This window comes from Simochromis diagramma, unplaced genomic scaffold (genome assembly GCF_900408965.1).
Source record: "Simochromis diagramma unplaced genomic scaffold, fSimDia1.1 OVJJ01000630.1, whole genome shotgun sequence".
NCBI lineage: Eukaryota > Metazoa > Chordata > Actinopteri > Cichliformes > Cichlidae > Simochromis > Simochromis diagramma.
Window position 1 is genome coordinate 1681588 of NW_024386927.1, and position 27797 is coordinate 1709384.

The window sequence follows — 27797 nt, forward strand, 5'->3', positions numbered from 1 at the left end:
TGGCTCCAGCATAGGAAGCGCGGGATTCCTGGTGCTGGGGCAGGCCAGCTGGGCCCAAGACCAGTCTTTGTTTACTGGAAATGAGTACAATGGATTCAGGAAGGCCCACCAGCAGTGGCTGTTGGCAGAAGTATGAAATTGATGTTTCTGCTACATTTGGGATCTGAATGATCGATGAAAACAACAAGATGAGATAAAAGTAGTAAAGTAATCTTCAGCTTTTATTTAACACTATTTATATACAAATAGAATAATCCATGGACCTTTTGTCTCCCCCCACTTGTGAGAAAATAGCTGCTAAATAATCCACTGTGTTCACTAACCACCAGTGGTGAATTATAAGACCTGGACATTCAAATTTGAAACATAATGGGTCAAAAAGAAGAAAAGGCAAAAGATTTGGCTCAGACACACAAATATGTTGGAAAGTCTTCCTAAGTAACCCCTGACAAAACAGCACATCAGCTGATGCAGATATGACATCAAAACGAACTTCACAGCTTTAATTACCAGCTGTTCGTCCATCTTCTTCTACTTAACCATTTTCAGGGTCACAGTGGGCAAGAGCCTAACCAAGGTGTAAGGTTTTGCAAGGAGACAATGAGAGACAGACAACTATTCACACGTATGGGCAATTTAGATCACCAAACTTAACCCCAATAACTGCATGTCTTTAACTGTGGGAGGAAGCCAGAGTACCCAGAGAGAACCACGCCGACATGACGTGAAAGGACAGGCTCCAGCCAGATGCTGGATTAAACCCAGGACCCAGGTGCTAACCACCCCACCACTGCTGCACATTTACCAAAATATTTGTCAAACTGTTTGCTTTTTCTATAATCTTGAACCATTTAAACATTTTTTACAAATGAAGATTACATATAAACTGTGATTGTGACTTAATGATATATTTCGTTACTTTAGAAAAAGAAATGTTGTTTAATGAAATTACTCTACAGCCAATGAGCTCCATGCAAACGCATGGGTTGGACGCAGGTTTCCGCCAGAAGACACGCTAATAAATGATGCCGTACTTCAGGCATGAACATTCTAATAATCCAGTCCATTTAGACACAAATCACGACTTTGCTGTAGCAGACTGGTTTTGGTTACTGTTTTCCTGATGTACCCGATGATCGCACAAATGAAAGGACAAACACTGGTGAATGTGAAAGACCAAATTCTTGATGAAGTCTTTCACTTTCAGTGTCAACTAAATAAAGAACTTGAATATGAAATACAGAAATAATACCCATAATACAGTGTAAACTTGGTTTCAGAGAGCAAACTTAACCCAAGCACTTTACACTGGTGCTGATGACTGAGACATTTGCAGAGTTTTGTTTCTCTGGCGACAGCAGAGGACGGTCACCGTGACGATGACGATGAGGACTGTTAACATGATGAAGCCTACACCAACCCATGCTCCAACACTCAAATCTGCAGAAAGAACGAGGGTCACTGTTAAATAGACTGGTTCTACCTGAGCACTCAAAGTGCTTTATACAACATGCCTCATTCACACACACACACACACACACACACACACACACAGAGAGAGAGAGAGAGAGAGGGGGAGATCATTACAGTTTTTTACAGACGCTAGGACACATTTCTCAATACTTAGGTCACTTTTGCAAAACTCTTCACACAACCCTCCTAACTGACCTTCAGCTTGGCAAAGCAGTTCATTTCACATTCAAAATGCACTACAACTACCAAAACACTTCATTCAGGTCTCAAATAAACTCATTCTTCCAGAACACTAGCAAAGGTTGACAGCCGACAAACACACTTTGTCACCCACAAAACAATGACCTAAAACACACTAACAACATGTAGCATTACACAGTGTTTTCTTGTGTAAAACAAGGACACATCTCTGTTTATAATTTCAATATATGTTACTGGAATGAATCAGGCATCATGCAGAATTCGTTAATATTTGTTTATGTATTTCTATTTTTTTGCACTAAGTAATCCCAAAACACAAGAATTTGTATACACACCATCCACTGATACACATACAATAGTAATGCTAATCTACTCGGTCTCCTCCATTTGGCCACAGGTTCTCATCCACATCACATCTTATGTCATCTAGGGCAACACACCTAGGAAAGAATCTTCTGGCTGCCAGAATTGAAGGAGTTGAAAAATTGAAGGAGTAACAGCTGTGTAGATGTTCATCTACAATGAGAATCAGCTGTGGCTGGTTAAACTGCATTTTTAGATTTAAAATATGTTTCAATAAAATATTGCTGTTGCATTTTGCTGTCTTTTTAGGTTTTGCATTGTGTTATTGTTTTGGCCATAAGTTTAACAGTTTTGACAACAGTATGTAAGCACATGCAAAATGTCCTGTACATACAAAGATTTTTGGCAGTTGTTGTGTCTGAGTGAGAAAATAATTCATGAAATTTGAGAGATGTAGTCATTGAATGCATTTTGTGCCAAAACAATGATAACTGGTCCTCAGTTTAGCCCACATAGACTTCTGTTGTGCTCACTGTGTGAGGAGTTTTGCAAACGTGACCTAAGTATTGAGACATGTGTCCTAGCGTCTGTAAAAAACTGTAAATCACATCCTGTCAGCCAGTCCCTTATGTCTGAGAAAGTTGTCACAGTGGATGACTCCACATATTTGGCACAGATGTTCAGTGCCCTCCTATTTATACAGCACTCGGAGTACACTAGCTTATGACCCACTGAGGCTGGGTGTGCCTCCTCCTAATCGTGAGCTGTTGATTTTTCACATAAGGCTCCAAGTGTTAACCACGATACTATGAAGCCAATGGAATCAAATCAAATCTGACAAAATACCAAATTAAGGTGTCTTAATTTCCAGCAGAGGGCAGCACTCTCCCTCTAATGCTGATATACACTGGTTGTTTATTACTCTGGTCTTGAGTACTTAAAGAGGAAGAAGCTGCAATTGAAACAACTAATAACAAATTTCAGTATGTATTCACCAAAGCTGAAATAGTTTACAGAGTTGCATGTAGAATATGTGTACCTTGCAGGATGTCCTGGGAACTTTTTGTGCACTGCTGCATGCTCCAGGATCCCTGCTGAGTGGCTTTGGGTCTGGATTTGATGAACGTTGCCACCATGAAGCAGTAACTCTCTCCTTTATCCAGCCCCGGTATCACTTTCATACTTGAGTTTGATATCTCATCTCTCTAAGGGGTAACAGCAGGACAGATTACTGTCATTCATCTGTAAACATTTAACCAACTAACCAAGCAGACATTTGGATGTTTGGGTCAAGTCTTCATTTGACTGATCGTAAGACCAGGCCCAGCAGAAAACAGCTAGCCTACACACACAAATGCCACATTGTTGTTCTTTATTTCATATTCTTAGAGCTGCAGTTCTGGATTTTTAGAAGATGTCCAATTACATTGGTAATACTGACCAGTGTTGAATGAAACTAGCCATAGGCCCTAAATCTAAAGGCCCAGATGAACTTGTTACTAACTAACTAACTAACTAACTAACCACTGTGTGGGTGCCTATAGAATGGGCTGACCACACTAAGCAGAGAGGGACCCATAGTAAGGCCCATTGCTAGCCCATATTTTTCGTGTGAGCAAGCCTAACGTGGAGCACTAACAGAATTACATGAAAAAGGTGTAATTTTTTCAGTTTAACAACATAATTTGCAGCTCATTTCACTTTTAGCGTTAACAGCAGATTACCTTTCCTGTGCTTCCAGACTTGTAGTAGCGGATCTTATAATTAAGATCTTTTTTGAAAATGTCTCTGATGCTGAGCTGCTTCCCACGATCATACATGGAGGTTAAAGGATCAGTGATGTTCACTATTACTCTTCTGTCATCCAATGGCGCCACAGTGAAACTCACAGCACTGATGTTACCTGGGGACAGGACCAACCAACAGTTATGCTGAGACTGCCTGCAAAGGTTTATTCATGCACTAAAAGTCAGTTCAGTTAGTTTACAACATCATTACTAGAGTGAGTGAGTTTTTGAGTGGATGGGTGCGCTACTAAACATTATGCAGAATGCCTGATTGGTGCAGGTATGGTAGCCTTGACATTATGGGCTCAGCCACAACAGGGATCAGGATGCATGGATAACCTGATCAGGTCCAGGCTTTGGTTGACATTAAGCTGTGAAGGCTAAGGGTGTGTGTGTGTGTGTGTGTGTGTGTGTCATATATAACCTACTGTCTCTATAGGGATTGAACCTGGAAGATTGAGTGTGAGGGAGTTCATAGTCCATGTCCATGATTTCTGTTTGAACATCAGCAAAGTAGGCCCTGTGAAATAGGGACACAAAGAATACATATGCTTTGGAGGCACATTCATCTGCACTTATATAACACATTACGAGTCAAACGTTTGGACACACCTTCTCATTTAGTCATTTTTCTTTATTTTCATGACTATTTACATTGTAGATTCTCACTGAAGGCATCAAAACTATGAATGAACACATATAGAGTTATGTAGTAAACAACAAAGTGTGAAACAACTCAAAAAATGTATTTTAAATTCTTCAAAGTAGCCGCCCTTTGCCTTGATTACTGCTTCGCACACGCTTGTCATTCTGTCGATGAGCTTCGTAAGGTCGTCACCTGAAATGGTTTTCCAACAGGCTTGAAGGAGGAGATGATGAGAACTTGTTGACCTCATTCTGCCAACCTGATTTCTGCACAACACAACTGATGGACCCAATCCCATAGAAACGGCAAGAAATTCCACAAATTACTCCCGACAAGTCAAGCGAAACCATTTCAGGTGACTACATCATGAAGCTCACCGAGAGAAGGCCGAGGGTTTGCAGCTCTGTCAACAAAGCAAAAGGTATTTATCAATGTTTTTTTTCTTGCTACATAATTCCATATATGTTGCTTCATATGATTTAATGTCTTCAATTTGTAAAGTAAAGATAAAGAAAAACAATTAAATGAGAAGGTGTGTCCAAACGTTTGACTGGTAGTGTACATATAACTTTTCTTGAGTAAAATGACAGAGCACTAATATTGCTGACAATAAGAAAAAAATCAAAAGTAAAACTATAGAGTAAGCTCGATGTAAACCTACCAGATGTGTTTAAGGGTGATGGAAGTGTTCTTACCTATCCGAGGCCTTGAGGGACTGAGTCAGGTCACATTCTGATGCTGATATTTGGATACAATTAGGACTTTCTTCCCAGTTAGCATCTTCACTGCAAGTCACACGGCAGTTACTGTCATTCTGACATGCGCTTATGAAAACAGTTTTTAAAACTCAATTGAAATGTTCAGCTTGACATGTCTGGATTGTGTTGTTTTTTGGCAAGCAAATATTTCCTCCTGTACACATAGTCATGATATATGCAAGCAATACATCAAGGTTAATCAGTTATTTATTTGAATCACTCTATCACTGTGACTGTCTGCCTGTAGGTGTGAACTCTTTCTTTAGGTTCTAGGTGTTCTTCCTCGATGACAGATGCAGGACACTTGAAATATTTAGTCTTCCCAGCTCATGGGGCTCTCTGGCTCTCCCTTGCCACCTTGACTTCCCATTGAACCCCATGAGTTGTATGATCTTGTTAAAGATGTTCATTAGAAACTAACATAGTGTTGTGTCAATTTAGGACCAAAGCTGGGAGGCTCGTAAAGAATTGACCAGGTAATCCACGGGACAACTGCTGCCTAAGCGGAAACCGTTAGCTGCCCCACATGTGTCAGGAGTATTGGAACGGCTGAGACGCATTTTCTCTCAAACTTAAATGTGCTGTGGGCCACTGCTGGCACTGTCATCTCATTGGAGGGCCACTTTAGTGTTCAAGTAGTACAAAAAAACTCAAACAAACAAGAAAACACTAGCAAATATTTCCAATTTTTATTTTTTTTTTAAATTTCAAATATTGTATAACAAGGTAAAACTGCAAATGTTTTCCCCTCACTCTTAACTAACCGAAGCCTTTCATTGAACTACCAAATAAACACACTGGTACTCTCTCTCTGGCCAGGAGACGTGGCAGCACTTCTGCTATCATTTGCTCCTTACATTGCACTAAAATCTATTTTATCTTCTTCTCCTATACTAAAAGAATCTGAATGCAAATCTACACCAAAATGTGTTTCATTGTTCTTGTAACAGTGACAATAAAGATCTATTCTATTCTTCTATAATTTTGTTCATATTTAACAAAATAAAAATGCAGACGTACGTTTGTACTCTCTGCTCATATTGCTTTCATATTAAATAATTTTTTGCATTTTAAAGAACTTAGTTTAACTTTGCACTGAACAACAAACAAATCCTCCCTAACAAAAAAGTAACTTCATGAGCCAAATTGCGTTATATTTCTTCATGTCAATATATGGGCCAGAAGTAGGGGTGACGTGGGCTGCAAGTGGCTCTATGGCTTTCAAACCCCAAAACATACTGTGCCAACAATTGGTCCGCCCCAAAGATCTGGTCCCACAGCTCAAACAGAGTAATATAGTGTACACCAAACCTGTTCAAAGGGCCACAGGCCCAGAAGCAACCCAACGGGCCCTGCCTGCGGCAGAAACGCAGAGTAAAACAAATAAACCACACAACTGGCGAGATAATCTTTGAGAAGATTTCAGCTTTTGTTGAGGACAGTGGTCTGGATATGAAGCATGTCTGTATGCTTGTACAAATGGGCTGGTTCTTATATAGCGCTTTTCCACTCTCACTGAGCACTCAAAGCGCTTTACAAAACTTATGCACTCACCCAGTCATACCCATTCACACAAGCACTTTATCTAAGGTTTTAGTGCTTCTATCACTCTGATGGATGCATCGGAGGGCGACATGGGGTTAATATCTTGCCCAAGGATATTTGGTATGTAGACTGGAGGAGCCTGGGATCGAACAACCACCCTTCCGATGAGTAGATGACCCACAGCCAACCCTTGTGACAGATGGGGCTTCATCCATGGCAGGAAAAGTGAGTGGTTTGGCTGTTGCACCTCAAACCTTTATTGCAATGTGCAGCAGATGGTGTTGTGCGCAAAACTAAGCACGGAGCTCAAAACAACAATGGACAGTGTGATGGCTACAATTAATTTTATTCGCTCAACATGAAGCCTCCAGCACTGCTTATTCCACATGCTGCTCTCAGAAATGTCTGCTGAGCACCATGACCTGTTATTGCACAATGATGTCAGGTGGCTGTCCAAAGGCAGTGCACTGGAGCATTTCTGTGATCTCAAAGAGGAGATCACAACTTTCCTCTGCAACAGCAGGCAAAAAAAAGCAGAAACACATTTGAATTGCATGAGGACAACAGCTTCATGGCCAGTGTCTGCTTTCTGAGCGACATATTCAAAACATGAATGACCTCAATGTGGGACTACAAGGCAGAGGCAAAACTGACACTGAGCTTGTGGAACAGATGCGTGCACTCCAAGCCAAGCTGAACCTTTCACCACCGACTTGAGCACAGGCCGGTTGCTGCATTTTCCAGGGCTCTGCAAAAGCATCTCATCTGCGGCACAAGTCATGGATGTGATGACTGATTTCACTGCGAGGTTGAAAGAGAAGTTTTCTGGTCGATTGGATGGACTTGCTCTACGCACAAAGGTGATGAGTTTTGCCAGAGACCCATTTAGTGTTTTAACAGAAGGGCCAAACGTTGCCGCTCTTGTTCAGAAACAGATGTCAGGTTACTGTAGACTTGTGTACTGTTGATTTAAAACAAACCTGCATTCCCTCAGTGTGCAGCAGTAAATGTTGTATTCATATGTGTTACTGCTATGGGTTTGTGCACTGATAGCTTTGATAGGATTGATTGTTCTTTTTAAATTCTGTTAAATGCACTTTAAGATGTGTCTGGGTCACATAAGTATGAACTTTATTTTGAAAGGGAATTGTCCAAATAGTTTTTATTTTTTTATTTCAAATGTGAATAAAAAAAAGTATTGCTACTAGCGCAGGCTCTCTTCAGCTATAGCTCATTTATATGTTTTTTCGTGTGCATGTGTGAAATGTCACAAGATTTAAAAGGGAAAAAATAATAAACAACTTTTTTTCAATACATTTGTGTTGGTTTGAAACTTATTGTGATCTGCTGCTTACTGGCTGCTAAACAATATCTGGCCCAGATATATTCCTTGGTTTTAAAATCTGGCCCAACTAACTTTATAGCCGTGGTGTACACTGTTGTGCCAGGAGGATTGCCGTGATTTACACACTGTGGGAAACCAAAAAACATCTGGATCCATTTCAGTTCGTATACCCGTCAAACTGCTTGACCGATAATGCATTTTCAACTGCCCTTCACTCAGCCCTCACACACCTGGACACGAGAGACTCATGTATCAGAATGCTGTTCATAGACTTCAGTTCAACATTCAACAAGATCATTCCACAGGAGCTCAGACGTGAACTGGATCAGCTGGGGATCAGCACATCGCTCTGTAACTGGTTTCTGGATTTCCTGACAGGAAGACAGCAGGCAGTACGGGTCAGCAGCAACACCTCCAGCATACAAACGCTGAATACGGGTAATGGAATACATCCAGCAACCATGCTGCTCTCAGCGTCAAAGACTCCAACCTAAAGAAACACTTCAGTGTCTTCGATGTACTATTGCTGTGTGATTTATTACTATTAATGAAGGCTGCATTACAACCTGCTAGCTGCAAATAATCACGTGCAGCTCTGAAAGAAGACAGAAAGAAAACATATTACTAATAAAGAAATAATTTTCTATACAAGATCACTGCAAAAAGTGCAGCCTCACCTAATGTCCCCCCTACTGTTGCTCATTTTATATTAAGATTTAGAAATCTAGTTGGTGTTACTTTCAGAACTGCTCGTGATCACTTGCAGCTAGCAGGTTGTTAATGCTGTCCATCAAGTCTAACAGTCTGCAGTCTATGAACTAACCTCAGCTAACAATGGTAGCTCGGTGGCGAGTAGCCTTCAAATTTAAATTCAAAATGTATTTGTGTAGCACATTTAAACTGGGTTGACCGAAGTGCTTCACAATCGGCTAAAAACAAGAGAAAACAACAGAGAAACACAGATAAACAAGAAGACAGTGAATTAACAATACAAACATAAAACAGGCCTGATGGTACTCATACTGAACCAAATTAAAAGCCAAAGTAAAGACGTGAGTTTTAAGACGCAATTTAAAAGACTGAATAGACTCTACAGTACGAATCTCCTCTGGCAGATTCTTCCAGAGTCTGGGCGCTACTGCGAAGGCCCGATCTCAAACGAGCCCTCGGTTGTGCTAAGAGCATCTGGCTAGATGATCTCAGTGCTCTTTTGGGGTCATACATGTTGAGGAGTTTGTTTAAATAACTAGGCGCCATATTATTTAAAACTTTAAAAGTAAGTAATCTTAAAATCAACACGATATTTTACAGGGAGCCAGTGTACATCTGCTGAAACTGGAGTGATGTGTTCATACATTCTAACAGCTGTTAAAAGACGTTCAGTAATAGTAATAAATCACAGAGCAGTAGGACAAATAGCACGAGAATATATCAAATAATCACACTGAGTAACTTAACAGAATACATTACAAACTACATTTTGGGTCAATGTACTCTGTAATCTGTAGTGGAATTTTAAAAGTAACCTTCCCAACACTGCTCCCCAAGGATGTGTTGAGCCCACTTCTCTTCACTCTGCTGACCCACGACTGCACATCATCACACAGCCTCTTCATCTAATTTGCAGACAACACAACTGTGGTAGGTCACATCAGCGACAACGATGAGACCTACTACAGGCGTTAAGTTACTAAAGGAGTTAATAGTGGTTTCCCTGAATGTGGAGAAGACTAAGGAGATCATCGTAGACTTCAGGAGAGCTCACACCATGTATGCTCCACTAACCATCAATGGTGCTGCTGTGGAGAGGGCAAGCAGCACCAAGTTCCTGGGTGTGCACATCTCAGAAGGTCTCTCTTGGTCAAAGAAAACAGCCTCACTGGTCGTTTAAGCCCAACAACAACTCTACTTCCTCCACAAACTGAGGAGGAAGAGCCTCAAAATACCCACGAGTTTAAAGGCATCTTTGAGGTTCAAAATGTGTGTGTGTGTGTGTGTGTGTGTGTGTGTGTGTGTGTGTGTGTGTGTGTGTGTGTGTGTGTGTGTGTGTGTGTGTGTGTGTGTGTCTGTGTGTGTGTGTGTGTGTGAGACTCACCCAGAGAACCTGAACCTGACAGTGTATGTGTAGTCAGAGGACGTCACACTCCAGCGAAGATGTGTGGTGAAGTCCAGAGACACCCAGTGGACGTCTTGTGCTCTGGGGACTGAGTTCACATCTGTGAATAAAATAAAACATCGTCAGTATTTTCCAGTTTTCCATGACTCCTGCTTCCTGTTTTCTTTGGGTTTTTGTGTTTGTTTTTATTTTACAATAACTGAATTGAATGAAGGATCTTAATAAACCATTTATTTAAGCTGGAGAAAATGATGACAACTCTCTCAACATCTTCATACTCGTAATCAGAACCAAATTAAAGTCTGCGAGTCAGCAAAGGTGGGCACAGGTCAAAAATGAGAGTTTTACATAACAGAAAGTTATACATTTTATAAAATCATAAAGCGAATATATCTGTTAAAAACTGTAGTGGAAGATTTTGTTTAGTTCAGCTTATTTAGAAAATCCCCACATCTGTGCACCGTAGATACCCTCATGGAATGGTTAATGAGTACTCCATTACTAATACATTTTATTCACAGACGCCTTTCAAAACACTCAAGTTTACGATACAAGCAATTCAATTACAAGTCACAGTATGGATCAAATAAAAGTTGGAAGATGTCGTAGAATTAAAAGTCAGTACAACAGAGTTTTCAGACTGAGAGAGAATCAATATTTCAAACATGGTGGTGGGAGAGCTAAAGATGAGGGGCAAATCGGTTCAAAGCTCTGAAGCCCAGAGGGGGTCCGATGAGCAGATGGCATAATGACAGTAAGCGAGAAGGAGGATCTCAGAGTACAGGAAGGAGAGGTGATGCGATGAATATCACATTATTACACAACGGTACGTGTTCCTACCAGACGAAGCTCAGTTTGTCACTGTTTAATTTAAGAAAATTAGCAAACAACCAATATTTAATTTTGCATAAGCAGTCAGTGAGAGCAAAACTTGATGGAAAGCTAGATGCCATCAGAGTAAGAATAAAAATGCAAAAGCAGTTTTCTTTCAAATGTGACCAGAAACCCACGGGACCATCCCACTGCTATTTTCTAAATATTCTAAATTTCTTTCAGATTCTCTGCAATATTTCAGAACATCTGTAATTGTTGGACATTTTACTGCATCATAATACCAAGCATGAAACTTTAAGTCCTGTGTAAGATGCTTAACTCTTCTGTCTGTGTTCTCTATCAGATGAAGTAGAGCCTGCTGTGTTGTAAGGACTAAACTTTGATATGTGATATGCTAAAACTGAAACGAGACATGACACTGGTGTCTAGGTAAAATGTCTAACACCAGTCGCCTCTGTCTGTCTGTCTGTCTGCCGATCATGTGCTGTGTGTTTTACCTGCAGTGGTTATGCCGAAGGCAGACAGAGAGAGTCCCAGCCAAAGCAGAGTTTTTACAGTTGCCATGTTAGTACCAGCGTGTCCTTTCTCTGTCCTGATCTGTCCTGATCTGTTAGCTGAAGAGAGCAGAAGGAGCTGAAAAGGATTGGTGCCGCTTCCGTTCAGCTGCACACACAAGGGTAATGGGGTGGGGTATGCTGATCCTTCCCACATGTTTGCCTCAACATTGGGGAATGGGGGAGGAGATGTTCTGAAACAATTTGCTCAATCCGAACTGTTTTCCTTCTTATTCATCCCCTTTACGACGTTTACAGGAATTGGACTGCGATCGTGCAGTATGCAAACTTTTGCAAAAGAATGCTTATATTTACGTTTAACCTGTCTTATCATGAAGTTCTTCTTTGTGGAAAGGAATTCGCCTGCACTCCACGGTCTGTCTGTTCAATGGTGTTTTTGTGAGTGCATGCAGTTTGATGCCCTGTTGCCTTGACAACTAATAGGCTTTGTGTGAGTGGTTCAGTTTTACTAACTTCTAGGTTGCCGGGAAACTTGTTTCTTTCTAGTTTCACTCAGCAGCAATGCATACAAATACCACACAGTACAAAATAGGATGCATTATTACAATTTTTGCTCAGTCATTTTGAAACATTTCCCAAAACACTTTTAAAGTTCTCAGCAGTGAAGAAATATTTCCATAAACATGTATGAAATACACTGCAGCTCACCCAGAGCCTCAGTTCATATTTTAAAGTCACATGTTTGTGTCAGTGAAAAGGTCACTGCCAACAAAATTAAAGGTTTAGAAATGTTGTAAGAATAATTTCTCATCTTCCAATTTCACAGTCAGGTCCAAAACATTTGCTACAGTATACTTGAGCTTGAAAAAACCTGTTAGGGATGACTGGATGTTATTAGTGGGTCCAAACATAGCAGCAAATACTTCTCCTCACTATGGAACAGGTGAAGAACCAGCAAGTACACATGATTCAGTCCACTGCAGTGAGATTTATGTGTTGGGCATTCAAAAAGCTCTTGATTCATCAGGACAGAAGGTTTCTTGGCAGGATGAAGGAGATCCTGCCAAGAAACATGAAATCTAGATTGTTCATTTGGTAGAAATGTTAATAATGTATATTATAATTCCAACAAAGCTTCATCTTGGAATATGACTGGCAGCTGTAAGTCTGACAAAATGTCAGCATATTTAAGTGCATATAAATGCATGGTTATCATTTGATGATATTTCATCTATAAAAACATGAATTATTTAATATTTTCGGAAACTTGGGGGAAACTAAGCTATTGAAGTAACCGTGAGGAAGAAACTGAGGCTTTTAGTTTGTTAAAAACTAAAGATATATCACTTTGTTGTTCTAATGTTGGTTGTACAAATGCAACAAAAAACAAGACATTTATGAGAACTTTTACAGACTCTACCTTCCCTTTGCTCTCCATCCATTAATCCCTTGGGTGAGCAGAGCAGGGAAAAATGCCAAGGAATGTGGCTGTGAAGAAAACAGTCAGCTCTTTTATATGCTTGTGGGAATTCATGCTTCCCATGATTTCACCTATTTCAGATCATCTAAAAGCCTCACTGGGAGCCAGCAACTATGTGGGAAAAGTTCAGCAGTCGCAGTCATTTCCATGAAACCTTCTGGTATCACGTAAGCACCAGAGTGACAAACGTTGGACCCTCCTCCACATGTACGCAGGAACACACACTTACTCCAAAAACCCACACGCGTACAAAGTATTTGTCTTTTTTGGTTAGTTTTACTCCAGGATTGTTTTGTGCATTTCACTTTGTCAAGGAAACGATGATGATGTGGATTAAATACTGGAAACAGCTTTACGTGGTAAAGCGTGTGTCGTTTCTTCTAGGATTTCCTGCGTTAAAGTGTCGGAGCATCTGCTTTGCTTCTTCTCAGCACTGGTTAATAAACAAAGCATTGCTGTAAACAATGAGAGCCCAGACACATGTTTCTGATCACTGCAGCACCAACACCAGCGCATACATGCAACACGAAATCAGTGTGATGGTGCAGCCAGTCTTGTAAAATTCACTGCTCAACAACCAAGTCAGTGTTTACATCAAGTAAACATAGTGACAGGTCCAAAAGTAGTTATTTTTCCTTTTTTAAGTGCAGTTTAACAGTAAATGAAGGGTTTCACAAAAGTATTGCATTAACCTTTAAAGAATGAAAACCATTTCTATGCGCAGTTCTCCATTTTCAGAGGCTAAAATGCACCATTAACTGGAAAGTATTTTCCTGGTGTGGTGAGGCCTGCTTCCTCATGACTTCATAACAAATAAAGCAAACAAAACATATGCAGTTGATTCCAACTCTGGAATTTGCATCTGGTAACTTTTAAGGCTTTTAATTCTCAATGAGGCCCAGCGAAGACGAAGAGGCCGAAAACCCCAAACAAACTATCAGACAGAGCAAAACCTCTACATACATACGTACATTGTTAAACGAAGGAATACTTTGGTAAACACAGCAACACTGTCTCTGGTGGGCTCTACAGCCCACAACATACAGTGAGCTCTCAGTCTATTCGATGCAGATTTTGTAAACAGAAAACTACTGTAGAAAAGTGTCTCCAAAGCCTGCCTGCGTAGTCGCACTGATGCTGTTCTTCTCTTTTTAGAATAATAAACATCCACCCAAGCAAACTCTGAAAATCACCACTAATCCCTTCTGTGCTGTACTCAGCCAAGTGCTGTCCCGAGAGCTTTAAGTGGTGCCTTAGACTTAATTTGTAGACATAAGACAGAAAGGCTTGACTAACAAAGTGTAATATTTCAGCAGCGTCCTCCCTATGCTGGAATGTTGAAATCTAATGAGTGATAGTCATGTAAGGAATGCCAGTTTCACGGAAGGAGTCAGCATGGTGTTCACAAGGTTACAAGGAAATTTAATGACTCACCCGGTCACTCTGACACATCTCACTCAAGTACCTGACTCACGTCGTAGCAGTGTACATGTCTGCCTGTGCTGTTAGTTCACACCAGGCTGCTTTACGTAGAGTGAACATTCAGGCCTCCTGCTTTGCTGTGTGGAGTCACACAGCTATGATCTCGCAGTCCTAAAATGCCTGTCAGCTGCAACATTCAAATCCCAGCTGGTGTCTTTCTGTTTTCAAAACACGTGTACTCGTTAAATTATGGAAAATGGAAAATTTTGAATAAAAGGGACAATAAATACAGCACAGTGATGAGTTTATCGCTTAACACTGAGACTGTGTCAAATTAACCAGCATGTTAGCTGCTGCTGCTTCACCAACAGTAGAACCAGCAGTGTTGGGCAAGTTGTTTGGAAAAGTAATTAATTATAGATACTAATTACTTCTTCTTCAAAAAAGTAACTGAGTTAATAACTAAATTACAAGATTCTAAAAGTAATTAATTACTAGGAAAAGTAACTATTGTGTTACTTAAAAAAGTTGTTTAACCCTCTGGGGTCCAGGGTATAATTGGCCATTTTTAACTATTTCTGATGTTTCCTCTACATTTCACCTTTAATAACAATTTTCTTTGCCTTGTTTCGTATTGTGGCGGACCACCAGGTGGCTCCACTCACACCCAAGTTGAAGGGAAGTGCTGGGGTGGAGATTTTGGCGCTTACTATATGTGAAGTTCTGAGAGTCAGTTAATAAAGTTGGAGTGAGACACTGAGACCTCTCCTGTCGTTATTACATACCTCCACAGTATCATCCTTTTCAGCACTACCTCACGTGTCTGAATTTACAGTCATGTTTTCATTTTGACTACAGTATTAACACAACTGATCTAAAATCAGACAAAAAACATAAAATCCAAGTAGAAAAAGTTATTTTTACTGTAACAACCACAAACATGTTTAATGAATCGTATTTCATAACTTTAAATGTAAATATAGTTTGTAAATTTTAAAATCCTGTCACGGTCAGCGAGGCAGACCGTGGGGAAGTGGGGAAGGACCCAAACGCTGGACTCTGTGCAGTGAACAGTTTATTTACAGTGCAGAAAAGGACAATAAATCCACATGTGCTCCCTTGACTTCCGTGTCGTGTCTTCTCCCAGAAATCAGTGTCTTTGCACTCCCTGTGCTCGGTGCCCTCCTGTTTCCACGCTCCTCATGGAGTCTTCGCTCCCCCGACGAGCCTCATCAGCAGCAGGTGAGTGGCGTGGTCTTCAGGTGTGGCCAGCTCTCCTGCAGGGCCACACCCACCAGGCCTACGGGTGCCTGTCACCCAGCCTACAGGAAACAGCCACACCTGCAGACACACACGCACACATGCCTGCGTATACATACAAATGTGGAACACAGAATGGCAGCACAGTGCAGCAAAAATACAAATAATAATAATAATAACAATAATAATGAGAGTCCACACTGCTCAAGGACCCTGGGTCACTCACACCCACCTGACCTACAGGTCAGTGGCCACTCTTTCAGTGATGAGGATATGCACATCCTGGACCGGGAGGAACGCTGGTTTGAGCAGGAAGTCAAGGAGGCCATTTACATGAAAAGGGAAAGGCCACCTTTAATTTGAGGAGGGAGGCTAAGGGTAAAGGCCTGAGCATTTCAAAGGTTACTGTGTCTGATGTGGGCCTGTCTGATCATTACTGTGTTTTCTTTGAAAGTAAAATCTCAGCCCACACAAATATATCAACAACAGTGATCACAAAACGGTGTATAACTGAACACAGTAGTGCAATTTTTAACCAGGTCTTCCCATTAACACCTGACCTGTCCAGAGGGTCAGTCAATGAGCTCGTCAATAGCTTCAGTGCTAACATGTTAAATGTAATGGACACTATTGCTCCCATTAAGGTGAAGGTTATCTCTGGAAGGAAAAAGTCTCCATGGAGAAACTCCACACTGGTGAAAAATGAAAAAAGAGAGTGTAGGAAAGCTGAGCGCAGATGGAGAAAAACAAACCTCCAGGTTCATTATGACATTTATAAAGAGAAACTTCACAATTATAATTTACAACTGAGGAATGCAAGGAGGTCCTACTTCTCTGACATCATCACTAAAAACAGCCATAATGCTCGGGTCTTATTTTCTACAGTTGACAGGCTAACAAACCCTCCTGTGCCAGTGGCAGCTGAACGTCGACCATGGCCTGCAATGACTTTGCCAAATTCTTCACAGAAAAAATCCAAAAAATTAGACAAGCAATTGGTACATCAACAGCAGATCCAGGATATGTACTGTGTCCACCAAAAAACTGTTTAAACACCATGAAACAGTTTCAACCTATTAACAGCAAAGACCTGGAGGACATCTTAGGTAAACTGAACTCCTCCTCCTGCTGTTTAGATGTCCTGCCAACAAGTTTTTTCAAAAAGGTCTCAAAGACTTTGGAGTCAGACCTGTTACAGATCGTCAACTTTTCTTTATTATCAGGTGTGTTTCCAGAATCACTAAAAACTGCTGTAATCAAACCTATACTGAAAAAGGACAATCTTGACAAGACACAAATGAACAACTACAGGCCGATCTCAAATCTCCCATTTTTAAGTAAGATCATTGAAAAAGCAGTTTCTCAACAGCTCAGTTACTTCTAAAACAGAATAACTGCTACGATGCCTTCCAGTCAGGTTTTAGACAGAACCACAGCACTGAAACTGCTCTGACCAAAGTGTTTAATGACATATGTCTGAATACAGACAGTGGAAAAATGTCAGTCCTAGTTTTACTGGATCTCAGTGCAGCATTTGATACAGTTGACCACAACATATTACTCAAACGACTGGAGAACTGGGCAGGTCTTTCAGGAACTGTACTAAACTGGTTCAAAACATACTTAGAAAACAGGAAATACTTTGTATCAATAGGTAACTTCACATCTGAGCAGACAAGTATCACATGTGGAGTTCCCCAAGGTTCCATCTTGGGACCCCTTCTGTTTAACATCTACATGCTCCCACTGGCACAGATTATAAAGAACAACAAAATAAACTATCATAGCTATGCAGATGACACACAAATATATATCACAATGTCACCAGGAGACCGAGGCCCTGTACAGGCTCTTGGTAAATGCATTGAGGAAATCAATGACTGGTTGTGCCACAATTTTCTCCAGCTAAACAAAAACAAAACTGAGGTAATAGTCTTTGGCGCCAAAGAAAAACGGTTACAGGTCACCAGAGAACTTCAGTCTATACATCTAAAAACCACAAACCAGGCGAGAAATTTGGGTGTAGTGATGGATGCAGACCTAAACTTAGAAAAACACATTAAGACAATAACAAAGTCAGCTTACTATCACCTCAAGAATATTTCAAGGATAAAAGATCTGATGTCTCAACAGGACCTGGAAAAACTAGTCCATGCATTCATCTTTAGCAGGCTTGATTACTGTAACAGCATCTTTACCGGTCTACCTAAAAATCAGTCAGACAACTACAGCTCATTCAGAACTCTGCTGCTCGAGTCCTCACTAAGACCAAAAAAGTGGACCACATCAGTCCAGCTCTGAGGTCTTTACACTGGCTGCCTGTCCGTCAGAGGATAGACTTTAAAGTTCTAATGCTGGTCTATAAAGCTCTGAATGGTTTAGGACCAAAATACATCAGTGACCTCCTGACCCAGTATGAACCTTCCAGATCCCTCGGGTCATCTGGATCTGGTCTTTTATCAGTTCCCAGAGTCAGAACCAGACACGGAGAAGCTGCATTCAGCTTCTATGCTCCTTATATCTGGAACAAACTCCCAGAAAGCCTCAGATCAGCTGAAACACTCAGTTTATTTAAATCCAGGTTGAAGACTCACCTGTTCTCAGCTGCATTTGAATAAAGCACCAAATCCACACTTTTAAGCTTAAATTTCAAAACTTACATTTAACTACTGATTTTATCTATTGTTCTGATTTTATCTGTTTTGATTTTATATACTGTTTTGTTTGTTTGTTTGTTTGTTTGTTTGTTAATTAGTTAGTTTATTTGCTTGTTTTAATCAATTTTAAATCATGCTTTTTATTTGTTCTTGTTTCTAATGTCTCTGTAAAGCACTTTGAATCACCTTGTTGTTGAATTGTGCTATACAAATAAACTTGCCTTGCCTTGCCTTACATCTGTCACCATCTTACAATACTGTGATTGTAGCTATTCCCCAACTCTCTGTGAATGGCACTCATGGTCATTGATCAATGGTCTCTGATCAGTGGTTTTTGATCAATGGTTATGACAAGTTGCATGTTGTTGATCAAGAAACTGATCTCACAGTCCATTGTTCGCTAGTGGTGCTAGTTTGTGCAACTTTTATTGGGCGAAGCAGGGCTTTGTGCAAGGGCGCTGCTAGGATCATCTCAGTGGAAGGGGTTACATGAAGAGGACATGGAAGCTATGGAAACATGGAACCTGTGATGCCCAACTTCTAGACTAACTGCAAAACAACTAGTAACTCAGTGTTCCACCATTTAGAAGACGCATCTGCTATCACAAGTGGAGCTCAATGAGGTACAACTCAAATGCTATGGCAAGGGGCAGTCATCAGGTCAGGGGGGTGATATCATCATCCACACCCAAGATAGGGTACCTTAAACACAATTGTTCATATAAATCCTCTGAGGATCTACTAGATGATGTGAATGTGGCTCTACGGACAATACCTACCGCCACCATTACCGAGACTAACAAGTGGGGCTGAGTATCATCACTGATTTCTAGAATCGATTCGATTCCAGTTCACAAGGTCCCGAATCGATTCAATCCACGATTCGATTCGATTCGATTTGAATTTGGGAAATTTTGCCTCAGACAGTCAGAAATATTATAATTCTAAACAGTATGTCTGTGAAGGTTCTCAGTCATCCAGGTCATCGTAGTCAAAGGAGCTTGCAAAGAAAAGTGTCTGGACTTCTTTAAGTTGCAACTTAAAGAAGTCCAGACGCTTTTCTTTGCAAGCTCCTTTGACTATAATTCTAAACATTTATACATATTTTTATATCTATAAAAAGACAGCTGACACTTGTGAGCCTTTATCAAAGGTGTGAGCATCACAGCAGATGCCTTTGTGTCAAAGTAACTGAGGATAAAACACAGAACAACATGGACATTTTCGTGGCCTGGCTTTTTATAGCAGATAACCTTCAAAATATTGTGCAATAGAACAAAAACGAAAGAAAACCATGAATCATCATATGAACGTTACCTGATGCTGCTGAAGTGAAGCAGAGCAAAGTTACAGAGCTAAGCGTTTTGCAATTTTGCATAATTTTAAAAAGTTTACATTTGTTCAGTATTGACCAGCAGAAATGAGACTTTCTTTTTGGAAGTCAGTAAAAAAACAAAACAAACTGTGGCAGACAGCGCTGTAAGCAACGAAGCAGAACAGCAAAAGTCAGAGGGAATTCATGACGATGTTTACGTGAAGCGAAATGTGAAGCGTCGTTTGGCTTCTTTTGTTGATGGTTCAGTCAATACTGTTTGGAGAGGGATAAAACCTGCAGCTTCAGAATCAGCGCAAAAAAAGACATAAACACAAAGAGTGGATCCACCGACGCATTAAAAATCAGTGAGCTGTCGCCCCGACGTCATGTCCATGAGAAAGGCGACAGCTTACTGATTCTGATGCGTCGGGTCCGCGCTTTGTGTTTACGTCCCTGTGCAGAAACCGTGTACGTGCTCTCATTTACTGTTTTAGCCGTTTGGTGGTTGTCGAAATTTTGTGAGGTTTAAACTGAGATTCTGGCGTTTAATGAATTTTAATGAATCGATATCACGTTATCCAAGCTAGAATCGATTTTAATCGATAAATCGATAATCAAAACCCACCCTACTAACAAGCTGGTCTACACCATGGCAGCAGTGATCAGTAAGATGCTACAAGTTGAAGAGCCACATAGAGCAATACCCTCCATTGAGAAGGAGACTAGAGGCCAAGATCAAGTTGGCACAGAGGGAGGTTAGATAACTATCGGAGCTGGAGAAAGGTGCGACAAAGAAGGTGCCTAAGAAGTACAGCAAGCTGTCCATACCTGAGGCCTTGGAAACTGCCAAGCAAGGCTAAGTGGAAGGAAGGAGGCCAGGGACTAGTGAGTGTCAGTACCACAGTCCACGAACATCCAGGAAGATGGCCCCAACCAACTGTGTGCTCAGTGAATACCTCCGGCAGCAGAAACCCAAGAAAGAGGAGGAACCATCATGGAAGGACAGGCCCCTGCACGGTATGCACCACCGGCAGATAGAGGAGGTGGCTGATATCCAGAAATCCTACCAGTGGCTGCACAAAGCTGGACTGAAAGACAGCACAGAGGCACTAATCATGGCAGCACAGGAACAAGCTGTGAGCACAAGATCCATAGAAGCTGGGGTCTATCACACCAGGCAAGACCCCAGGTGCAGGCTGTGTAAAGCTGCCCCTGAGACAATCCAGCACATAACAGCAGGGTGCAAGATGCTAGCAGGCAGGGCATACATGGAACGCCATAACCAAGTGGCCGGCATAGTGTACAGGAACATCTGTGCCAAATACGGCCTGAAAGTCCCGAGGTCAAAATGGGAGACGCCCCCAAGGGTGGTGGAGAATGACCGAGCTAAGATCCTGTGGGACTTCCAGATACAGACGGACAAAATGGTGGTGGCTAACCAACCGGACATAGTGGTGGTGAACAAACAGAAGAAGACGGCCATAGTGATCGTTGTAGCGGTTCCGGATGACAGCAACATCAGGAAGAAGGAACACGAGAAGTTTGAGAAGTACCAAGGGCTCAGAGAAGATTTCGAGGCGATGTGGAGGGTGAAGGTAACAGTGGTCCCTGTTTGCTTGAGACTAACAAGCTGATCTGCACCACGGCAGCGCTGATCAGTGAGATGCTTGGCTACAAGTTGAACAGCCACAAGGAGCAGTACCCTCCATTGGGAAGGAGGCTAGAGGTTAAAATCAAGGTAGCACAGAAGGAGGTTAGCCAACTATCGGAGCTCCAGAAAGGAGCTGCAATGAAGAAGGTGCCTAAGAAGTACAGCAAGCTGTCCATACCCGAGGCCTTGGAAACTGCCAAGCCATGAGTCAAAGCCTTGGCCAGCTGCCTGTGGAGGTACACAAGATTGAGAGATAGAAGGCAAGAGAATTTGCATGATTTAAATCTGTGTTCTCTGTCCTTGTTGCTTTGCTATGATCTTTTGTGTAAACCACCTCCTCCCCATCTACACATCCATCTCATAGACACCACAGCCAGAGCTCCATTCACACTTCAATCTCCATCTTCACCGCCACCAGCATCTAGACTTCTGTCTCTTTTTTGGCCAAGTTATAGTTGCTAGATTTCCTTTCCTGATCCTCAATATGAGGGCTTTTGGGTTTTTTTTAATCACAAAAGATATTTGACTGGCTGGAAACATATCCTCATTTAGGTTTGACAGTGTAGATAATTGTAGATGACGATAGCATGAATGGAGGCTGTGGTTTTAGGAAGGCCTCGGAGGGACTGGTGGCAGCTCTTAGATATCCAAGGACGGCCTCTCCAAGAAGTAGTAATGACTGTGGGTTACAAAGGTTGAAGATTTTTTCATTCACTGAAGCATGCTGGCAAAAATGCAAATGGAATGGCAGAAGAAGAGATAAGAACAAATTGTAGATGAAGAGAGAACTTCATGGAAGAGTGAGGGGAACCTTGAATCAGGTAGCACAGGCTGACTCTGACAGTGAAGCATGCTGGGATTTTTGACGCTGGAGATAATGGCTGACAGCTCATAAAGCTTATAGGTAATCTTGAACTCGAATCTTTACTAATTTTCTTAATTTGCGGAAGGTAGCAATGACTACTGGGTAGAATTCATAATGAAAGAAGGTGATGAAGGCAGTTTTGGTACTGGTTGAATCCAGAAGGCTGATTAGAGGAGAACCCCTTTCCACCTTGATATATCAACAGTCCCGCTTGATAACCCTCAAAACCTGATAGTTTTGAGGGTTATCAAGGACAGCTGATCATCACAGAAGAAGATGATCCTATTCGAGAGGTACATGGCTGCAGTTGTTGAATTTATGCAGAAGGAATTTAATTGTATGAGTAGCACTGAATACCTGCGCGTGTGAAATGAAATTATTTGCTCCAATTATGAATTTTCCTACGCACAACTTTTGACAGAAAAACAATTCCATAGACATGTCTTTTCTTCCCTCTTCCTCTCCAATACTGCTGTCCACGAGCAAACCATCTGGACCTGATGGACCATGTTACATTGGATGAAGTAGATGGCACTGTGAGGCAGCTGTGGCTCAGTTGTCTACAAACTGGAAGTGCAATAGACTGATTCCTGGCTCCTGTGATCCACATATCAAAGTATCATTGGATGAATGAGATTTGTTCAGTGTTTAACTTGAGTAGAAAGGCACTACATAAGTATATTTACATTTATAAGTACATTGTTTTATTATGTTTTACAACATTCATTCAGTTATGCCAAAAAATGGTGTCTTTCAGATTGGTTGGCTTGCACTATAATAATAATAATAATAATAATAATAATAATAATAATAATAATAATAATAATAATAATAATGGATTGGATTTATATAGCGCTTTTCAAGGCACCCAAAGCGCTTTACAATGCCACTATTCATTCACTCTCACATTCACACACTGGTGGAGGCAGCTACAGTTGTAGCCACAGCTGCCCTGGGGCAGACTGACAGAAGCCAGGCTGCCATATCGCGCCATCGGCCCCTCTGGCCACTATAACATCATGTGGTGGTTTTCACATTACTACCTCAACACATTTACTAATAGTAAAACTTTCTCACTGTTAAAGCTCAGATCCATACTGGTAAGGTAGACTGCTTTATAATATAATATAATATAATATAATATAATATAATATAATATAATATAATATAATATAATATAATATAATATAATATTTTTAAAAAGAAAACATCTCTGTAAAACTTCTGTCTTAATACTTTTCGAGGCGCAGTCTGTATCATGAAGTCACTTTTTCTTTTCTTACTTCCAAGTATTTTACAGGGAAGGAGACAAAGATTACATTTTAAGTAAGTTTAAATACTTAAAATTAAAATTAATTATTCATGTAAATTGCTTACAAAGTATTTTAACACAGCAAATCCCGCATGTCCAAATTACCACGGTCAGATTTGATTTCAACTCTATTAAAGTGTCTATATGGGTCCACACCAGAGAGAGTTAATTTAACTCTTCTTGGAGAGTTGGTGCGTTAACTCTGACTGAACCAAGCAGGGCAAACAACTCAGAAATATGTAGAGCAAATTGTTCTGAAACGGCTTCACTTCAGCTTCGATAGGAGCCTATGGTGCTGTGGGCGGAGTCTGTGAATTTACTCTATTAGTGTTATAGCCCCTGTAGGAGTTCGGAGTTAAGAGGTCAAGAGTTAATGTTTCCATTGTAACACCTTCAGATTTGACAGAGAAACACTCATTTTTAACACTCGATTTTAACTACTATCATTTTACACCTCGGAGTTACATTAAAAGATTGTGACTCTACTTAGAGTAAATTTAACTCTACTTTTGCAAGAAGACTACTAACACCAAAACATTTAATGCTTTTGAATTGCTGTGAAGTTACTGATGGTGTACTTTGTGGTGTAACTGAGACACGCCGGGACCACAGATTCGGTGTTGGATCCATTTGATTTATTCTGGCTGCAGCTCTCGGCTGTCAGCCGCACATCACACCACAAAACTACTTGCAACTCTCACCCAAACCCTGATTCTCCATGTTTTAACATGGGGGGCATGATTGCAGATGCCGTGCAGTTGCGCTCGCATGGCACCGCAGACCACGCCCCACCACATACTTAAACTTACTTAAAATGCAATCTGTGTCTCCTTCCCTGTAAAATAACATGGCCATTTTCCAGAAAACAAGCAATATTTATACATTTTACATCGTATGAGGCATAGGCTGCATTCATGGAGTCACTTAAACATACACAACTTCAAGGTATTTTACAGAGAAAGAAACACTAAGACAGATTTCTGAAAACTGACTTAGTGTGAAGCTGTTCCTCCAGCACAGAGAGCTGCAAAACCCCTCAGGAAAATCTAACTCTCCAGTCACAGACAAAAACCAAAAACTCGAGCAGGCACCTGGAAAATGCTGTCTGGGTTGATATTAGATGTTGCTGCTGATGTTAGCAGAGTGCTTCTGACCCATGTGGACAGTGACTGTGGAGAGCTGCCCTGGCAAACTGAAAAGAGACGTAAAATGAAAAAACCCAAACAGGATTTCCATAAAGGCCATTTTGGAATCAGTAATCAAATATTGATCACAAATATACGGAAAATTATTGATTTATCTTTCAGTTAAATATGAATGTGTTCCTTAACTGTGAGGAGTTAAGATGCGGTTTGATTTACATCTTTCATGTACCCAGCTCGTTTGTCATGGCCTCCAGGTAAATATTGGTGTAATCTCAGGGGAAATAGCTTATTGTAGGGATTCTGTGAGAAAGATTGCTAGCTCTAATATTAACAGCACAAAATCCAAGGACACACCGACAGCTCGGATTTCTAGAACAATTTTTAAAAAACCATTCGTTTTCTTCTGCCCATTCAATTCAGGGTCACAATGGGTTCCAGTCTGTGGCAGGACTTACAGTGAGACAGACATTAGAGTAGCAAGTCTGTTTAAAACGACTGCAAGCTGGCTGCAACTATATGTATGACCATGTGTCCCTGTGCCCACGGTCCACTTCTCAGGAACCTGCAGTTCATTTTTAGTCTACTTTAGTCCAGTATTTTGAATTGAGTATGGTACCTTTGGTCATACATCTCCTCACCACCTTCATTTTAACAATTCTAAATGAGACTTGAGTATTTTTCCCACACCTAAATAAAAAATACTGATATTTACACATAACACATTCAGCTGATCCAGCCTGACTCCAACCTGATTAGAAAAGGTTCAGCACAGACAGACAGGCATTGTATAAAGTCAAGGACAGCAAATGTTTGTACAGTATTTCCCAGACAGTGTTTGCATGATGTTTGATGTGACTTTTGATGTCATGAAGTTTCTAACTAATGCTCCAGCAGCAGTTAAGAGGGTCATTAAAGCTGCATCCTGAGGTTTGTTGATGATCTGTCCGGCTGATTAAAGGAGCCAGATTTTGTTCAGACAGGTAGAATTTTATTTTACACTGACCCTGAGTCAGTATGAGTAACCTATACACCGAAACTTTAAGCCAGCACCATAAAGACGGTAAAGCACGTGATAATAACACTCCTGGTAACCACATTAACATTACTGACACTCGCTGACTTATTATAGTCCCTATAAATGCTCTCCATTGCAATGGTCTTACCTGTAAACACTGCCATATCCACCAGAATCTAGGGAGTCTTCCCATCCTCCTGTTAGTGATCCCCCATCTGAATGGATGATAACAACCTTCTGAACAAACTAGGTGTAGAAGGCCCCTACTGGCCCATATCTATGGGGCTGATTTCTGCTAATAATGCCCATTGTATGGACTGATAACATGTGAATCGGGTGCCCGTTGCCTTTTACGGTTGACTCCAGGTATTTAAACTACTCCTTGCATCTTCAGTATTATACAGTACATATCTCCCTCTCACTCACACACATCACAAAGAAGCTCTAATGTTTAATAGTAGCAATACTCTTCACTTCTGTGTGTGATTTTCTACATTTGGCAGAGCAGCAGCCTGTGCTCACAGATGGTGACGGTGTGAGAGACTGTGGTGTTTCCTCAGAAGAACTACCAGAGGGCACAAGTCCTGTGCTGTGTCATCAAATGTATATTCCACATCTTCTATGCGTACAGATGCAGAGGCTCTGTAGAGGTTAGACAAAGCAGAGAAAATGAAGATCTGATCTCTCACAAGAGGCAGAAGATAAACCATCCACAGCTAGAAAAGAAATAGTTGTGAGTTGTAGAATTTATGGCCTCTCATGTTGTACGTAGTGTGTTCTTTACATTTTACTGTGATTTTTGTCGGCTGATGTTTAGAGTAGGAATGGAAAGTGGAATGAGATGCAGATGTTTTCACTGTCTAATGAAGTGTGTAAATCTTTAATAATATTTATTTGTTGGTCACTTTAGGAGTGTTTTTCTGAACATGGAGAATTTCCAGTCTCCTGCTGCAGGTGATGACTGTAACCCCAGAGCGAACTGGTCTGCAAAGCTAGAACAGGACTGAGAGAGAGAGCAGTCTTCATCCAGCTTCAAAGAAAACATCCAGGTAAAGCGACGCGGATCAGTGGATAAACTTATCTCCACTTTCAAATGAGATACTCTTAGAGACAAACAATCTGAGCCATTTTAGCCTTAAATTCTAGTACTTTCAAATACACAAAAGTTTTTAAGACAAAACTTAACATCCAACTTTGACCATAATTCAGACAAGCCATTGCATGTGTGTTTTCAAACTTCCACAGATGGGCAGGATATCACTGTCAGGCTGTCCAACCAGCCAACTTCAACAAAAGAACATGGCAGGCCTCAGTGATCACCACAGATGAGTGTGTTCCTGCAACATTCAGCATCTGATTTTTCTTGGTCTGTCTGCTTCTGCTGTTGGTAAGTATAGTGAGCTACAGTAACCATCATGCGGTCACTCTAAACACACGCCATATCACTATTTCTTCTTGTTCCCTTCAATCTTGAAGTGTCAGCTGGAAAGGAAACCATGCCAGTGTGCTGTGATGTTGCACCAGCATGTGCCAGATGCTGTTCTTGCCATTCATAGTTACACCACCAGAGACAGCCCCGCCCACCTCAGGACCTCCCTGTGTCAAGTATGATTATGAAGATGAAAATGAGCAGAACTAAGACTGTAAAAATTCATGAACAGAATGTTTAAATGCTTTTTAATTATTTATGAATCATTAGTATGTTTGTGTGTTTTGTCTTGTTTTTTGGCGTTGTTACTAACAAAGTTCACCAAACTCAGACAGTTTACATTCTGTATGTGTTTTCATCTTTACCAGCCACACTCAATTGTTGACTCAGTGACTTTATCAAATATTCAAGTAGTCCAGGTAACCCTTGCCCTCAGTAAGTTTGAAGTAATTTCCATATTCATTTTGTAATCTCTACTCTTTCTGTGTTCTGCTCTGTTTGCGTGCTGCCTTTAACAGTTTTTCTCCTTTGTAACTGAGCTTGTAAACAGCTGCGTCTCTTTGTTCCCACATCACCGTGTTAAGTTTTTCAGTGTCTGGTTATTTTTTACTGCTGTTTGAATTCTCTGTATGTTTGACCCTGTAGACTGTTTAATGGATTGCTTATCTTTCTGTTTGTAACCACTGCCTGTTTTTGACTAAAGATTTGGATTTTTGACTTTAA

The 27797-nt window shown here is 40.9% G+C and overlaps 1 protein-coding gene and 2 long non-coding RNA genes across 4 annotated transcripts; 1 reads left to right on the forward strand and 2 right to left on the reverse strand.

Moving 5' to 3' along the window:
- Window positions 1–200: 200 nt before the first annotated feature.
- Window positions 201–24549, reverse strand: LOC120736672. The gene is made up of 3 exons (XR_005696575.1): window positions 24537–24549; window positions 23687–23691; window positions 201–1015 (listed from the first exon to the last, which is right to left on the reverse strand). It is a non-coding gene; the product is annotated as an uncharacterized LOC120736672 (long non-coding RNA).
- On the reverse strand, window positions 1164–11687 carry LOC120736668 (tissue factor-like). Its single transcript, XM_040036925.1, has 7 exons — window positions 11506–11687; window positions 10154–10274; window positions 5106–5195; window positions 4193–4284; window positions 3702–3880; window positions 3017–3182; window positions 1164–1440 (listed from the first exon to the last, which is right to left on the reverse strand). The coding sequence occupies exons 1-7, from the start codon at window positions 11570–11572 to the stop codon at window positions 1304–1306; spliced, it is 852 nt and encodes a 283-aa protein (XP_039892859.1). The 5' UTR covers window positions 11573–11687; the 3' UTR covers window positions 1164–1303.
- On the forward strand, window positions 23961–27797 carry LOC120736671. Of its 2 annotated transcripts, XR_005696574.1 has the most exons (4): window positions 23961–26378; window positions 26556–26694; window positions 26891–27032; window positions 27122–27797. It is a non-coding gene; the product is annotated as an uncharacterized LOC120736671 (long non-coding RNA). The 2 variants fall into 2 exon arrangements; XR_005696573.1 differs by having other exon boundaries at window positions 23961–26694.